This window comes from Sinohyriopsis cumingii, chromosome 12, assembly GCF_028554795.1.
Source record: "Sinohyriopsis cumingii isolate HCF-2022 chromosome 12, ASM2855479v2, whole genome shotgun sequence".
Taxonomy (NCBI): domain Eukaryota; kingdom Metazoa; phylum Mollusca; class Bivalvia; order Unionida; family Unionidae; genus Sinohyriopsis; species Sinohyriopsis cumingii.
Window position 1 is genome coordinate 74,653,717 of NC_142972.1, and position 17,562 is coordinate 74,671,278.

The 17,562-nt window shown below is 35.7% G+C and overlaps 1 protein-coding gene across 1 annotated transcript in view; it reads right to left on the reverse strand.

The window, feature by feature from the left end:
• LOC149786755 (baculoviral IAP repeat-containing protein 7-A-like) overlaps positions 1–17,562 on the reverse strand; it is a 43,527-nt gene that overhangs the window by 23,714 nt on the left and 2,251 nt on the right. The window contains exon 2 of the mRNA XM_089977272.1: positions 13,872–14,079. Within this exon, the coding sequence (XP_089833398.1) occupies positions 13,872–14,079 (208 nt within the window). The remainder of the gene's footprint in view (positions 1–13,871; positions 14,080–17,562) is intronic.

The window sequence follows — 17,562 nt, forward strand, 5'->3', positions numbered from 1 at the left end:
TTTGTGAAAACCCTCAAATTTCCATGGTCATACTGAGAAATTGAATGGTCAACAAAGTAGTGGCTGAGTACATCTTTTGCCTCTGGAGTTAACCCATAATGAATGGAACAAATGAGGTCTTTGCCTTTGTCAATAATATTACTGTGTGGGAACTGCTGTCCGATTTGATAGAAATTGTTAAAGGGTTGTTTGTTTCTTATTTAATGTTACTGTTCTTACAACCAACAAACCAACCCTCCATCTTTTGTCCTTGGTACAGATGGTTACAGCCAACAAACCAACCCTCCATCTGTTGTCCTTGGTATAGATGGTTACAGCCAACAAACCAACCCTCCATCTGTTGTCCTTGGTACAGATGGTTACAGCCTTTGTTAATCCCTTTATGTCTTAAGTGAATTAAGCATCTGACTTTTGTCTCTAAATAATTTTATTACGTTTCCAGAATGTTTGAAATATTTATTTTGATTTCATTCACTTGTACATATACATGTTCCAAATTTCAAAAAAGCCTAATCAAAACAGCAACACCTTTTATTACAATTGACCATGGATAACATTAACAACTTTATAGCAATGGCACAGAACCTCAAATGGAAAAGGGAACAACTCTTACACTGGAGGAACTCTACCTAAGTTCATTTTGCAGTTCATGATGAATGCATGCAACATATTTCACAAGAAAGTGGAGTAAAAAATACAGTACATGTACAGTAAATGTGGTTATTTGTCCTTCCTGCTGAATTTCAACCTTGGAAATGAGTGAAACAAATAAATGAAAAAGTGAACAATAAATTTGTAAATTGAGCAGGATATCACTTATGTTCATCCTTTATTCCTTCAAGTGCTTTTGCACTATTATCATGGGTGCTCTTCCGGTAGATACTTTATACCTTCAAAGAATCATGACTGTAAATGAACAAATCTGATGTCATTGTCGTGCCCGTTATGTCATAGTTTTTAAAGCAAGAAATAAACAACCTCTTGACATTTATATATAACATTTTTGTACAGAAACACCTTTGCAAAACTGGAAAAATTAATAAACACCTTCACAGGTCTCCTGGCTAAGTAAAAAATAAAAGAAACAAATAATTGATAGAAACACACTCAATATAGACCCTGTACAGTATATGATGAGATTGCATCAGTGCATTGATACTGTTACAAGCCAGGGGTCTTTACTTGACTGAGCACATGTCAAACACTGGCGCAGTTCCCACTAGAAGTCATTAAGTTTACCCCAAATTTCCAAAGACTTCTATACAACTTCAGTTGTAAATTAGAAAGTCCAACGTGTCCATTTTATACATAAACTTTTACTCTAATTAATGCAAGACAACAGATAAAACCTGCCAAATATCTATCAACTGCACATCTGCATGGTTTCTCTTCATCAGGTTTCCATACCACCAGCCGTTCATGCCATAGAAACTATACGAGTATCCCCTAACACTGGGAACTATTTTAACTCCGCCACCTTATGCTAGTCAATGTATGCTTTCCAGGCACATTTCTCCAATATAACTGCACCACATTTGCCACCATGGCGACATAAACAGTATTTGCTGAGTCCATTCTTATTTATTCCTTTGTATAATTTACTGGTTTCCTACCGTAAACACTGCCACTGCAGTCATACCACCAATGTACACAACTAGATTTTAATATGGACTATCTTACTCCAGGGACATTCATTCGGTTTTTAGCCTTATTTCAATACTAGAGAACAAGGGCATCAGGGAAACTCACGAACACTTCACTTAATGTTTGCTCCTAGTAATTGGCTAATTATTTCGGGCTAAGGATATTTCCATTGCGATGAATTCCAATAATAACACAAGTAATCACACAAATCTAAGAATTCCTTAAAATGGGGTGCTATAATCAAATGTGCATACTCCAACTTTAGTACAAATTACAATGTATAAACTGGTCCACACAAATTAAAGGAAAATATGTTTTGGCCATGGTCATTAGGTTATGTCCTTAGATGTATCAATAGCATGTGTGCACAGATGTGTTTTCCTTATGAGACAAAAGCTGCCAAGAAGCAGGAAAGGTAATATACATATTTTTATATATCCCAAATATATAACTGTAGTAAGTATCATATTTTACCCAACACCCCCATCCAACGGGTGATAACCCAAGAACGGCAGTGATACAAAGTGATAGATAAGAATGCAGTAATGCTTTATTCCAATTATGCATTAAATTCTGAATTTAGTGACTTAACATTTTTCAAGCAGCTATTGCTCAATAATTGATTGTTCATACAATATTGTTTCTTTTGTATGCTGTACCATATTTTATATCAATCTCAGCACAAAGAATACCAATATACTATAAAAAGAACCATATCTTTAGCAACCAAAGCAAAGTCCGTGGCTATGGCTACAGCAGTGACAGATGGTGTGATAGTCTTGACACGTCAAACTGATCTATGACAGTACATGCATGCATTGAGTTAGTGGATGGGGATAATTTTCGAATACATCATTACATACAGTGTAAATCTTTTCGATTGTTTTAACACTATTAATGATAAAGATATACTTTCATGCTACATTACTCTCATGGCTCACTTTATAAGTCCTTAGATTTTACATCTGGAATTTCAAAGGTCTTTGTAATGGTGTTTGTATTGCTGATTGCAATTGTATAAGAAAGATGATTAAAAACTATTTTTTATGTTTCTGATCCCCAGGTAGCTTTCAGTGTAAAACATTCTGAAGAAAAGACTATATGCATAGGAATATTATTTTCTATTATTTTGAATACCAATTAGGCAAATGATATAATAGGTGTGGATACAGTTCATTGAATAATACAAATGTTGCAACAGGCCATTTTGACTTTACATCCAAGTGGGATAATTATACAAGCTGGGCACAACTCTACAATAGCACTTATACATACTTCTTTCATATGATACATCATGGATTTATTTGCTTGTATTGGACATGTATAACATAACATGATTGTATCTCCAGTTTCTATTCACTACTGACTCACATAAATGAATATTATAAAAATATCAGGGACCATTATGCACACAATTTTTTCATCTTCTAGTCTTACTAAGTAATTGGTATTTTATGTTTGGATCTAAAGTGAGTGAATCATTTTCAGTGCAATTTTTAGTGCATATTTCTCTACAGGTTTTCCATTGGGGAATTCAGGACATGGTTTCAGGTGCATGTATCGTCAGCTTTGGAGGAATAATACTTTCCAAAATCTTGAATAAGCACCAAGCGTATAAACAGGGACCTTCACCAAATAATATTTTTACATTTTTCTGGGCTGAAATTGTTTGTACAAACAAGATTTTTCTACCCTTTTTAAAACCAATGACATCCTCTGTTGAAGACATGTCCTCAGTACCTTTTAAATTAGTGTGTAATCTCAAGAATGTTCTCTAATTACACCAAATACAAATGTGTACACATGTATCCATGTGTGCACACACACACACACACACACACACACACACACAAAAACTTGTATACATACCATATTGTGCATTTCTTCTGATCTGTGTTCGCCGAACTGCTTGCTAGAAGAAAAAATTAAAAACATAGTTAACTCCATTCTCACACTGGATGGAAATATTTCTAAATTTGTCTCGAGTATGACAGAAATACCAACTGCTACATATGTGATACAGAAATGAGTTTTAAAAATCAGAATGTTATTTTTCAAATGAGAATACTTCAAAACAAAATTCCAACAGTTCATTTTAAGCATGAAGCATCAACAATTCAAAGACTTCTTTATTTTGGTTTAAACATGTGAATCCTACAATTATCTTTTAATAGAGAACATGCAGAAGTGTTGGATGAATTCACCTACAAATACTTGCAAGATGGTCTAAAGACTTGTTGCACAGCAAAACAATACAGATTAATGTGATACTAGCAGTGGTGGAACAAAAATACCACTTTAAAGGCTATCTACTTAAGCAACTACTTCATAGTATAAATCAAAAACTTTTTAAATTTAAAGAATAATATTTGGGATGGGGGGCCATATCTTTACACATTGTATCCACACATTACAGAAACCAGTCAGAACCAGTCTACTGAGGACCAGAACTATTCCACCATTGCAATGACTCATTCAATAATACATGCTGAGTAATCTGGCTAAGAATTGTTAAACAATGGATGACATGTCAAATCACATTAACAGCAATAACTCTTGCCCATTATAACCCCTTGCCACCACTAGGCATTGCCAATTTTAAACAGAGTGAACTACTAGCGAGGATGCTCACATAACGGAGCAGTTGGGAGGATCTTTAAGTAGTGTAACTGGTTAGCTTTCTTGGAGAGAGAGACATTACTAGAAAATTTTCTTTTTCCTTTAAATATCTTCCCTGGTCACATTAACATTAGGAGAAGAGGTTACAGGTGGATGAAATGCTAAGTATCCCATCTGTACCTCATGTATCCTTCTTAAGACTGGAATTCCCATGTAAACAATAACCCGTTCTCCTGCTTAAAGCAATACAGCCCATGGTCACGTGATCTGTGGCCGCTTTATCAGGCTAAGATGATTACTGAAGTCTTAGTACCAACAAAATAGAATGATGAATCCAGAGAAGCTAAGTGACTGTATTGGTTTAATTAGGCCTGGTGTTTGTCTTAGTACCAGCCACAGGACCCAAAAGATTCAAATTTTGTTTCCATAAAACTAAAAGCATAAGATAAAAACTTGAGAAAGTTTGCTCTGCATGCAAGCTTCTGTGGTATCTAGTTCAAAATGCTGCATATGAATGCAAAGAACACAGAGATCACCATAAGTTCATGGGCTGAAATCTGCATGAGGTGACTTTCATCTTTTGAGACATCAGATTTGCTAAGTGTAAAACCCACTTAAGCCACAAAGATAAGGCTTGAGAGGTGATATTTTGCTTTTCCACTTTCAAGGGGTGTGTGTTTTGGAAGCCATCTCTTATGATCCTTACAAAGGACCAACCACTGAACATTATGCCAAAACAAGTCTCTGAAAAGAGTATTAGTCCAGCACCAACAGGAGTCAAATGAAGAGGTATGCTGTGCTGGAGTGGAAGCGAGTCCACCACTTGTCCTTAGGAAAGGGAGAAGGCCTGAGAATTTCCTCCCTGGGCCCTTCTAGTGCCTGCTTGCCAAGGGGGAGCTTTTAAATCAGGTAGTGCTTTGACTGCTGCTAGCATGGAAGTGTCCACGGCAACATCCTTGTGAAGATGAAGAATGAAGAAGCTCTACTGACAAGTACATGGAAGAAGAAACCCCTCCCTCATTTTAGACCCAACCTCATAACACAGTGTATGTTCACTTGTCCATGGCTGCATGTAGAAGAAAGACTAATTGCTTCTCTATGGTGGAAGACCCCATATAACACAGGTATTAAGAGGGATACATGGGAAGGGAAATGCCAATCTGGTTGCATGCCCCAATCTGTGAGTCAATTCCCTGTGCCCCGTAGGATAAAATGGTAGTCTGGAGAGGGGACTTGGCCTGATTCCTACCTCCATACCATAGGAGCCCAATGGAATCTTCTGGTTCACAATAATGGGAGGTTGAAATTTTCATCCTTTGGTCAGGCTATTTTCCTCATGGAAAAGTACTAGCTAATGCAATAACAATAGGTATGGAATTAATGATATTAAAATACAAATTGATTTTGCATATTAATGTTTAAAGCTTTGAAACACAACTTTGTATGTTTTCATCATTAAATGTTGCCAAGCAGAAATCAGGCACTGATGACAAATGGTAACTTGCTAGTGAGCAGGTCAATCGTCAATCAGCTATTAAAACAAATGCCTGTGAAAGTACAAGAGTTTGTTTTGTTGGCACAATTAATACCAGAACCTATTATGGCTGCATGCAATACTTTTCATCTGGGGCTACAACAGTGTAACTATTCAACTGCATCTAGGGTCAAAAGTGATAAACTACTGTCACTCACTGTACATCTAAAAACTCACAGGGTGAAGTCATTTTTACTTTCCTCAATTATAAAAGATGGTAAAGTTTACATTATTCGGGTGACTTTGTCACCCATTTTGCTTGGTAGCTTGAATCCTGGCTCAACAAGCTAAGATACCAATAACCCATGTCAGTTAAAAGCACTTCAGTAGTCCCCCCTCTTGAACAGCCCCCCACCCCCTGACCAGCAGCCACCCACGTCTTATGGCCAGAATCCCTTGGCACCAACAAGTTTGTATTCAAGAGTAACATTCAAGAATGGCCACCCTCTCTAACGCAACCAGTGGCCAACATATTAGTACAAAAATGGAAAATGTTCCAAACATGAGTGGCCACTTTTTTTCATATCGTGACGAAAGTTAATTAATCAGATTATCTCTATCATCGATACATGTCAAGTTTCTGTTACTATAAGAAGTGCTGACTAAAGTACATGTAACACTAAGATTAATATTATATCATTGTCTATAAAAGCTGACATTTACAGGAAATGGGCTCAAGAATGTTATGATAGAGTTTTGGGCTTCACACATCTGTCAATTTCTGCTCTTTGATGATTACAACAGGACGTAATTGTCAAGATCATAACAGGGTCTGCATAGGCTTAAAATTGATTTTGTACATTAAACACACACAGAGAAATTAACCTTGAACAAATCAGGCTACCAGACAAAGACCAAAATATCATGTGACAACACAGTTATCGCTTCCTTTAGAAGATGGCATTTAGTCCATTTGACAAAAGTTTTGTCTGCATAATTAAATCACATACAGTTAGCAACATCTGAATAAATCATTACCAAACATTAACATGTCATCACGTAAATGGAGATGTGTTATTTCAGAAGAAAGCTGGCTATTCTACTTGACGACATTAAGTGAGGTGGGGAGCGAGGACTTGACGAACAATTTTATGTAGAAAAGACTCAAATAAAACAATGTTATAACTGATAAGGAGGTTACTCAGCAGCAGTGGGAAAATGGAGCAAATGGAAAGAGAATTATGGGTGTACCAAGATTGAAATGATGGTTTAAAATTGGTTTTGCATTGTGCATGACAACAATACCAGCTCGTATATCACACTTGCGCCAAGAATAAGAACTATTAATGTATATTCAGTTGAAATAAGTCTATTATTATAACAAGAAGAACCTTTTAATAATTAATGTTACTTTTAAACAAAGATATTAAATGCTTTGAAGTATGTAGCTTTCTTACTAAATACATTACATAAACTTCTCACAAAAATTTAGTCGCCCTCTGGAAAGGCCACCCGTCTTATATTAGACCACTTTCGTGGTGCAGAAGGGGTAACCATATAAGAGGGGAACCACTGTACATCATATTTACTTTAAAAAGTTTAAACTAAGTCATGCATCCATAACTGACAAGAAAACTACCATTGGCAGTACTCTAAATTCATTCATGGTGTATAAATTTTGAAATGTGTTGGGTTCTGCAGATTGACACAAAAAAAGAGAAAGAAAAGGCCATATAAAGATTTTTAGAATCGCCATTAAGGCAGCAATTTTTGAGGTTAAACCAGCAATAATTTTACTACAGAACTAACTATACACTGCAGCATAACAATTTTATAACATTTTTCTAATCTGATATGAGCAAGCACTGAGAAGAAGCAATTGTTTATAAGATATTTCAAATTTTGGCCAATGGCAACTATTTTTTTAGGACCAACTATGTGTAGTGTGGATTATATTAATGAAAATCACCATGTCAATATTTCCATCCCTTCAAGAAGGATATGATTTTTCCAGACAGCTACTGTTTAGGATCAACCAGACATAATGAGAAGTCTTTCAATGAAAACACCATGCTGATATGACTAACTACTCAGAAGAAGGAGCGATAACAAACTGTTCACAATGGTCATCATAACAGTCATAAAATAAAGAAAGGTTCTTTCAAGATCCTCTAGGACACTGTCATTTCTTGTTTCTAATAACATTTTTAATCAATAGGGATAATCACGGAAGTATATTTTCTTTAAATTCTGGACACGATGCAAACATGCGAAATTCTGGAGTTGACCCTAGATTGAAAATCGTGATTCAGTATCCATAAGTAATAGTATTCATGTAGTTTAGGAAGTTAAAGGAACTTCACGTAAATGTTCATAATTGTATTAATGTAATAGGTAAAAAGTAATCAAATGATTGGTAGGGACACCTGAATGTACAAACAGCTTCATAAACTTGACCTAAGGGCCCCTTTTCTTTAAAAGCTGAAGAAAACACTAAAAATGTAGTTGAGCAACTAAGAAAACATAATTAATATTTTTTCTTTTACTGGTAATGCATGTCATCAACACAGTAATATGACTAACCACTGAGCTAACTTAACGTATCTCTTGATCTTCAATAGTCTAGATATTAATTTTATTTCTGTATTGTTAAACAGCCGAAATACTTTTCCCAAACATTGACTGCTGTGTCATGCTGTTATAAATTTACTTCAGATGATGCAAGAAATTCTTAATATTAATATCTTCTAAAAGCGCATTCTTGAAAAAACATTTAATGTATAAATGGCTACATAGAATTATGAGGCTTGTGGAGGTGGGGGAGCAGTGACGAAAAGTACCAGCTTTAATAAATTATAGGTTGTGGGGATAATCCAGACTGTTGTACATGATTTATGTCAACCTGTCCAATTAAAACATAATGCATGGTTGACTTAACTTCTGTTATAGATTTATTTATGTAACAGACTAATATTTTGATTGTTATTGTTCAACCTCAGATATATAATGTGCTCTCATACCTGTTCAGCAAATCTTTGAAACACACTATCGACATAGTCCTGCCCTAAGCTGTTTTGAACATGAGGACATGTGGGATACCAAAAGCAATGTTCTTCGCTGGGAATATGTTCTGGATCCCAGTCTCGAATGCCACCACCACACTGATAACACCTAGTATCATCCTGATTACCTGTAATAAATTTTTTCATGCAAAACTAGTTCTGCTACTAGCCATATACACTGTGTTATATCCCATCAATCACAAAATGTTAGGAAGCACATAATTTCAGCAAATGTATCAAGTAAATTAATTTTTTCTACAATTTTATTCACAAAATATTTTATGAAATAAAAGATCAATGCTTTGCTATATATATGACAACTATCGAGGCAGACAGTTTCACAAAGGGCCATCATGTTCTCTGAAGTAATAAAGCAACACATTGGAGTCATGCTATTTTTTGAACTATCATTATTTGCCCATCCCATACTATAAGCAGTCATTTATTTTATTTGCAGTTTGCTATCTGCCTTGCATTGCAGGGAAACAAAATTCATTGCATAATAACCAGGGATAACTAAAACTTAAATCTGGGCAAGCAAACAACTTTAATGTTAAAGCCCACATGGGCAACTAGTTTGTTATATTAAAGGTTTAACATAAAACTTTTAAGCATATTTGCCATAATGCAATATCAATAAAATAAGCTGTCAGCATAAGCTGAAAACTGGAACTCTGGCCTTCATTTCATGTAATCTTTGTAAAATCCAATTCAGAATTTTAATAACTGATTAAACACTTCACTAAATTAGAATTACAATAAAGTTTTTAACCTGACATTGCCCACGCTTTTGGCAGATTTTCTAACCCATGTTGGAATCAAGTAACAAAACATTTCATTTTGCTTGAATTCACATAGTAGAGCATTCCAGCAGACTTGCATTTATTTCGATGGAGTAAAAACAAATGCCATTACAATCAACAATTTTGCACATTATTTAACTTGCTTAAATTTTATATTGCTAATGTATTTTATATTACTAATATTGAAGATTTGCTAAAAATTAACAATGTTAAAATATTTTGACTTATTATGTAACTGATATAAATTTACAGTGAAACTTTGTTACTCTGGACTCCTACAGAAATGTCACAGTAAAGAATCAGAGTTCTGCAGGGTATTAACAATGGCACATATATTTCAAAACTGACAGTCAAGTACACTGGTGTTTTATAGCAAATCAACATGTGAAAGGTTATATTATGTTTAAGCAACACAGTTCTGCCTCAGGGCATGAGTCTGGCTTGCTAGAAAACCATGAACCAGATATTAACAACTCACGCTCCAGGACCTGAAGCTGTTTACAAAATAGACTCCATTGATCTAGATTTTCATTTAATCATATAAAATGGATGGGAACTGATATCCATAGATTAACAGGATTTTACTTCGTATGTAACATCCTGAAAATCCTTCTGTTTTAAAGAGACTGTTGCACTTGACTTCTAGCCTCTAAGATCATTAGATATATCTCTCATCAATGGACTGATTTATGCATAAAAAATGATACAAGAGAAAACAATTTTTCAAAACTTTTGTGACAATCATTTCCAACAAACTGGACTATTAGCATGCCTCTTCCAAGCCAATAAATCAATAAAGATATTCAATATCACTTAAAAAAAGAGACAAGTCTTCTTACAATCCATCTCATCAAAGAGACATTAGCCATTTCAAGGGACCCTTAGGAATGCAACAATTCAAAGTGGAAGGATGGACAGATGGACTGAGCACACTGACTACCTTCTTCCAGCTAGTATAAACAAATCTGTGGAATTCATATTTTGTCTACTCCAAGCTAGTATAAACAAATCTGTGGACTTCATATTTTGTCTACTCCAATATACATTTATCTCCTATAATTTGAATATAATTATGGCAACTGACTAAGAAATCTGGGTTGAATGGTCTCATGTAATGATGATTTCCAAAATTTCTTAAAGGTTTTTCTGCAGATTAAAGTAAAATTTAACATTGCTACTAATAAGTAAGCATCAAAGATCACAGCTGATTTCAATTAACAAAATGTGAATCCTCATATGATAAGCACCAAAAATGTGAAGACAAGTTTGAGGTGGGGTTATTTTTGACAAAACTGGGGAGGTTTTTATTAGGTAAATGTGCCTAAATTTTCTAAAAGTAGATGAATTCTTAGGATGGACATCACTGGATAAATATGACCTTCTGTAGAGCACTTTGCAAGAAGTAATGAAAAGGTTTTCTTATATTTATTATGAATAAGAGGCCTTATTTGGTCAGTATTAGTTTTACAAGTTTGAAAAGCTCTAATTCTAGGATGTTGTATGTTCAATTTTGTTAAATTCATCAAACATTTATGTGGAAAAGTCATTGAAAAGCTCTGGTTAAATTCATCATGTGATTTAACAGCTTTTCTATTTTGCTGAAAATTAGTAGCAACATTTAGATATATATATATATATATATATATATATATGAAAAGAAGAGGACCCAAAGGGTCTGATATCACTCACCTGGGTAGGTGATGTATTTCAGACTGTGAATGCAAATTTATGTGTACTTAAACTGATAGAGGAAAGAACAACACTGAGAACATTGTAGCAACACAATGTTACAAATCATATGGCAATTAACAGTCCTTTCAAGTGCACTGGATCCAGCAAGGGATCACATGTGTCAGGGATTAAGATAAAGGCAATAAACTGACAATGAACAGTGTAAAACTAGTATCTAACCAGCCTGAGCACTTTCGACTCTTAAAGAGTCTTTTTCAAAGGCAAATACAAAACACTGACAAGACAAACAAATAAAACACAAAAACCGTTGCGTTTGCAAAACCTTAAATGGCTGTTTCTACAGGAATTAAACCTTTAATATTATGTTTCAACTAGTTTATCTCAACTTGCTGCAGATGTTGGAAAACATTTTTAATGACCTAAAAATTGATGAGCCATAATGACATCTGTTGTTTTATGTAAATTTATGTAAACGCAAATTATATCCCGGATATTTCATTGTTATAGTAGTAGTTATAGTAGTAATTTATAGGCTATTAGGCAAATTTAGAGAATTATTTAAAAGAAAATGTGTCGGCTACAAAGATAATTTTATTGTGCATAGCTGTCTTTTTCTAGCCTTCTTGGTTTAAACCACTTGGTTTGAATGTTCCAAGGTGGCATATCCAGTAAGATTCCTTTTCTTTCCTGGTTTCAGAACTCCACTTGGGGTTGTGAGCAATTGCAATTAATGCTATATCACTGAAAGTGTGGCCAGGGGAGGAGAAGTGTTCTGTGACCGGGCTTTTTTACAGCTTCTTTGTCATCCAATCAGATTTATTAAGGTTGATCCTTTTGTGTAGCTTTTCAGTTTTTCCAATATACTGAAGGGTACAGGTCTTACATGTGATGAGATAAATTACATTCTCTGTTCTGCACATTTTGTTTGGACCATGTATGTTTAGTTTTTCTCTAGTCACTGTGCTAGAAAATGTCTTGGTCTCTATCATATGTTGACAGGTTTTGCACCTTTTATTGCCACAGAGACCAGACTGAATAGGGTGGTCTGTATTAGTGATTGGCATTAGCTTCGCCCTGACTTTAAGGATGTCCTTGAGGTTTTTTGGTCTCAAGTAGGCTACTACTATATATAGATGAATGATCATGTTCTTGGCATGAAACAGGACAATTCATTTAACCAACTAGTACTGTCCACTGATATCTCTCTGCCTTTGGGGACTAAGCCCTAATGTAGATAATCTGTAAATAGTTCATAGCACCACCTTTAAAGTACATACAGTTACTTGGCATTAGAAGAAGAGTCAGTCTGTGCAGTCAGCATGGTTTTCTGGGTCTGTTTTGGTTCAGTGAGTTTCATGCCTGTGGTCACAACTGAGATCCCAACTAAAGGAAGCTGTGGTGACTCAGAGGTTAAGGTATTGGATTTGTGACCAGCAATTCCCTGTTTAATACCCAACCATCTGATCTGCCTGGATTACTTAATTTCTCAGGATTTTCTTTTAAGGTCATGTATTTGTTTGGGCTTAATAATTATATTTAGAAGTGTTTCTGGAGCAATGCATATTGGGTTATTAAATTTTGTTAAATTATAAAACCATTGAAATGTTTTAAAATATGCACAATACATTAGATAACATGAATTACCAATTTTTCAGGCACTGTAATAAGACAATACTTGCAAATGTCAAATTATTTAACCAAACATATACAAGTTGCTTCAAAATACTCAAGAAAATTCAATGTGATCAAGTTTTAGCAATAATTATCTGCAAATAGTTTTTATAAACTAAGACACATTAACTTTGTATGAAATGTGTTCTTCTAAAGCAAACTCTTAAACTGCATCTGTGGTTGACTATTCCATCTTCGAAGTACTTGTTGGTCCAAGGTATATTTCACTGGAAAAGCCTTATTGGCAGATGGCATTATTACTAGGAGTTTTAAAATCTTTGATGTTGAGATGCTATCATTCAAATCTAGTAAAATCCAGTGGAGCACTATTTTTTGAGGTGGTGCTGAATGATATTTTCTTATAAGTAACAGTCAATATATTTGTTTACAGCTCAACATCAACTGTACAAACCTGTATGGCATCATGGGTGCTCTGGCACATGCATGGGCTACATTGGTTGTGTAGCATCTTTTTAAACATGTATTAAATTGAAAATAACACATGTTAATGGACAATGGACATGATGTATGATGTATGCAGAAATATACCATAAACTCATTTGGCCTCAGGGCTACAAAAATATAACACCGTCATTAGTGCACAACGGTATGTCAATGTGACCCATTTTTAAAAGCAGAAATGTCAAGCATCATAACCATAAAAGCAACAGTGTCTGAGAAATGGAGTTAAAGGCACAACCAAATGTGATAACCTGAATGTGGTAAAAGTATCTAGATGTACTTTTATTAGCAGTGATTGAAACTTTTTGATCATAATGAATGTACCCATGGGTTTCATTACTTTGCATGTAACTTATGCCACAAATTGGTGAAAGAAAACTGATATCTAAGTATCTTCTAAGCTTTGCTGGTATGATCTTTGACAGAAAAGCAAATTTAAACTACCAGTGAAAAAGAATCCTGCATCTGCCAAATACCCAGCAGTCGGATTGCGATCTGGAGGCCAGTGATTATGAAAAGTTGCAATCCGTCTCGAGAGTGAGATATATTCTGGAAACTTAGGCCTGTTATTTGTTTCAGAATGTGCTGATTCTTCCACTGGAAGGGAGTGCTGTTTAGGAGTTGTCTCTCCTGTTCTTGTGGTTGGTTGTTCCTGCAATATTAACAATGGTCTAGTAAGAATGAATAAATATTGGAATATAGTTAAAGCTCTCAGAATAAATACTTCTCCTATCCAGTCAGGGTTTTACTTTACCTTTTTTGACTGCTCCAGTGGCCTAAGAGGTTAGTGCATCTGCCTTGGATGTAGGAGGTCGCAGGTTCGAACCATACCAAAGACGTATAAAAATAGTACTAACAGCTGTCACACTAGGCGCTCACCATTAAGGGAATGCTAGGACTGGTCAGCCAGGTGTTAGAATAATGTGACTGGGTGGAACATGATGCTATATATCTGCATCACTATAAACTGCCACAATGCAGACATTGTAGTGATATGACTGAATTTTTTTTAAAGCTACGTAAAAAGTCCAAATCACACACAGACAATTTCCCTTTTTATTATGCAGCTATGTATTTTAACTAACATAAATTTAAAGATTAATATTTGGGAGGAGGGGCGTATCTTTACATTATATCCACACATCACAGAAACCAGTCAGAACCAGTCTACTGAGGACCAGAACTATTCCACCATTGCAATGACTCATTCAATAATACATGCTGAATAATCTGGCTAAGAACTGTTAAACAATGGATGACATGTCTAGATCACATAAACAGCAGTACTGTAACTCTTGCCCATTATAACCCCTTGCCACCACTAGGTGTTGCCAATTTTAAACGAGTGAACTACCAGCGAGGATGCTCACATAGCGGAGTTGTTGGGAGGATCTTCAAGTAGTGTGACTGGTTAAGTTTTCTTGGAGAAAGATACATTACTACAAAATTTGCTTTTTCCTGTAAGTATATTCTCTGATCACATAAACATTAAGAGAATAGGTAACAGGTCAAGGAAATGCTAAGCATCTCGTCTGTACCTCATGTAACCTTCTAGAGAAGACTGGATATCCCTTGTAAACAATAACCCATTCTCCTGCTTAAAGCAATACAGTCCATGGTCACATGATCTGCGACCACTTTATTAGGCTAAGATGATTACTGAAGTCTTAGTACCATCAAAATACAATGATGAATCCAGCGAAGCTAAGTGTCTGTATTGGTTTTATTTGGCCTGGTGTTTGTCTGGGCATCAGCCACAGGATGCAAAAGATTCAAATTTTGTCTCTGTGAAACTAAATCACAAAATAAAAATTTGAGAAAGTTGACTCTGCATGCCAGCAAATAGCTTATGTGATATCTCAGTTCAAAATGTTGTATATCAATACAAGGCTCGCAGAGATCACCATAAGTTCATGAGCTGAAATCTGCATGAGGCAACTTTCATCTTGTGAGATATCAGAGTTGCTGAGTGTAAAACCCACTTAAGCCACAAAGAAAGGGCTTAAGAGGTGATATTTTGCTTTCCCAATTTCAAAGGGAGAAAGAGTCTCTTGCAGCTGCCATGACATGTCTCTGTTTTGGAAGCCATCTCTTATGATAGAAAGGACCAGCCATTGACCAGTATGCCAAAACAAGTCTCTGAAAAGTGTATTAGTCTGGCCCCAACAGGAGTCAAAGGAAGAGGTATGCTGTGCTGGAGTGGGAGTGAGTCCCAAGGGCTATCCACCACTTGTCCTTAGGAAAGGGAGAAGGCCTGAGAATTTCCTCCCTGGGCCCTTCTAGTGCCTGCTTGCCAGGGGAAGCTTTGAAATCAGCTAGTGCTTTGACTGGTGCTAGCATGGAAGTGTCCAGAGCAACATCCCTGTCAAGATGATGAATGAGAAGCTCTGCTGACAAGGACATGGAAGAAGAAACCCCTCCCTCATTTTAGACCCAACCTCATAACACAATGTATGTCCACCTGTTCACAGCCCACAATCACAACATCACTACCATGGGGCCAAAATCCAGAAGTCTATCAATGCATGTAGGAGAAAGGCCAATTGCTTCTCTATGGGATACATGGGAAAGGGAGATACCAATCTGGTCCCATGCCCTAATCTATGAGTTGATTCCCAGTACCCTGTAGGATGAAATGGTAGTCTGGAGAGGGGACTTGGCCTGATCCCTACCTCCATACCACAGGAGATCCATGGAATCTTCTGGTTCACATTAATGGGAGGATGAAATTTTCATCATTTGGTCAGGCTATTTTCCTCATGGAAAAGTACTGGCTATGCAATAGCAATAGGTATGGAATTAATGATATTAAAATACAAATAGGTTTTGCATATTAATGATTAAAGCTTTGAAACACAACTTTGTATGTTTACATCATTAAATGTTACCAAGCAGAAATCGGACAGTGATGACAAATGGTAACTTTCAGGTGAGCAGGTCAGTGGTCAATCAGCTATTAAAAGAAATGCCTGTGAAAGTACAAGAGTTTGTTTTATTGGCACAATTATATCCACCCCTATGCATGTAACACTTTTCATCTGGGGCTACAACACTGTAACTACTCAGCTGCATCCAGGGTCAAAAGTGATAAAATACTGCCACTTACTGTACATCTAAAAACTGACAGGGTGAAATAATTTTTACTTTTCTTATAAAAGATGGTGAAGTTTATGTTACTGGGGTGACTTCGTCACCCATTTTGCCTGGTAGCTAGAATCCTGGCTCAACAGACTAAGATACCAAGAACCCCCATATTTGTCAGTTAAAAACAGTACAGAATGCTGAAAATTTTTAATTAAGTCATGCGTCCATAACTGCACGGTGACAAGAAAACCACCAATGGCAGTATGGCTGGACTGCAAACCATGAATGCTCTAAATTCATTGATCGGGTATCAATTCTGAAAAATGGTGGGTTCTGCAGACTGACAACTAATAATAAGAAGAAGCCATATAAAGATCTTTAGGATGGCCATCAAGGCAGCAATTTTTGAGGTTAATCCAGCATAAGTTTACTACAGAACTAAATATACACTGCAAAATAAATTTGTGTATTAAGGAGTACCTTATAGAAAACAAGATGTCAATATGTCCATCCCTTCAAGAGGAGTACGATTTTCATGAACACTACTACTTAGAATCAACCAGATACAATCACAAATCTTTTAGCAAAACCGCCATGTCAGTAGGACTAACTGCTCAGAGGGAGTAGCGATAATAAAATTTTCACAATGGTCACCATAACAGACATAAAATAAAAAAGGTTTTTGAAGCTCCTCTAGGACATTCTAAAAACAAGGATAACCAGTAGGAATAATTAGGGAAGTATATTTTGTTTAAATTCTGGACCCGATGCAAACATGCAAAATTCAAGAGTAGACCCCAGATTGAACATTAATTCAGTATCCAAGAGTAATAGTATTAATTTGGTTTAGGAAGTTAAAGGAACTTCAACAGCAAGAAGAAATAAATATTGGAATATATTGCAACCTCTCATAATAAAAATTTCTTGCCAGGGTCTTAATTTCCCTTTTTCCATGTAGGTATATATCTTATGTAACCTCAAGTGCCATAGGTCTCCTTTACTCTGACAAAATGTATCCATTCTCATCAATAGCCATTTTGAAGACATTCCA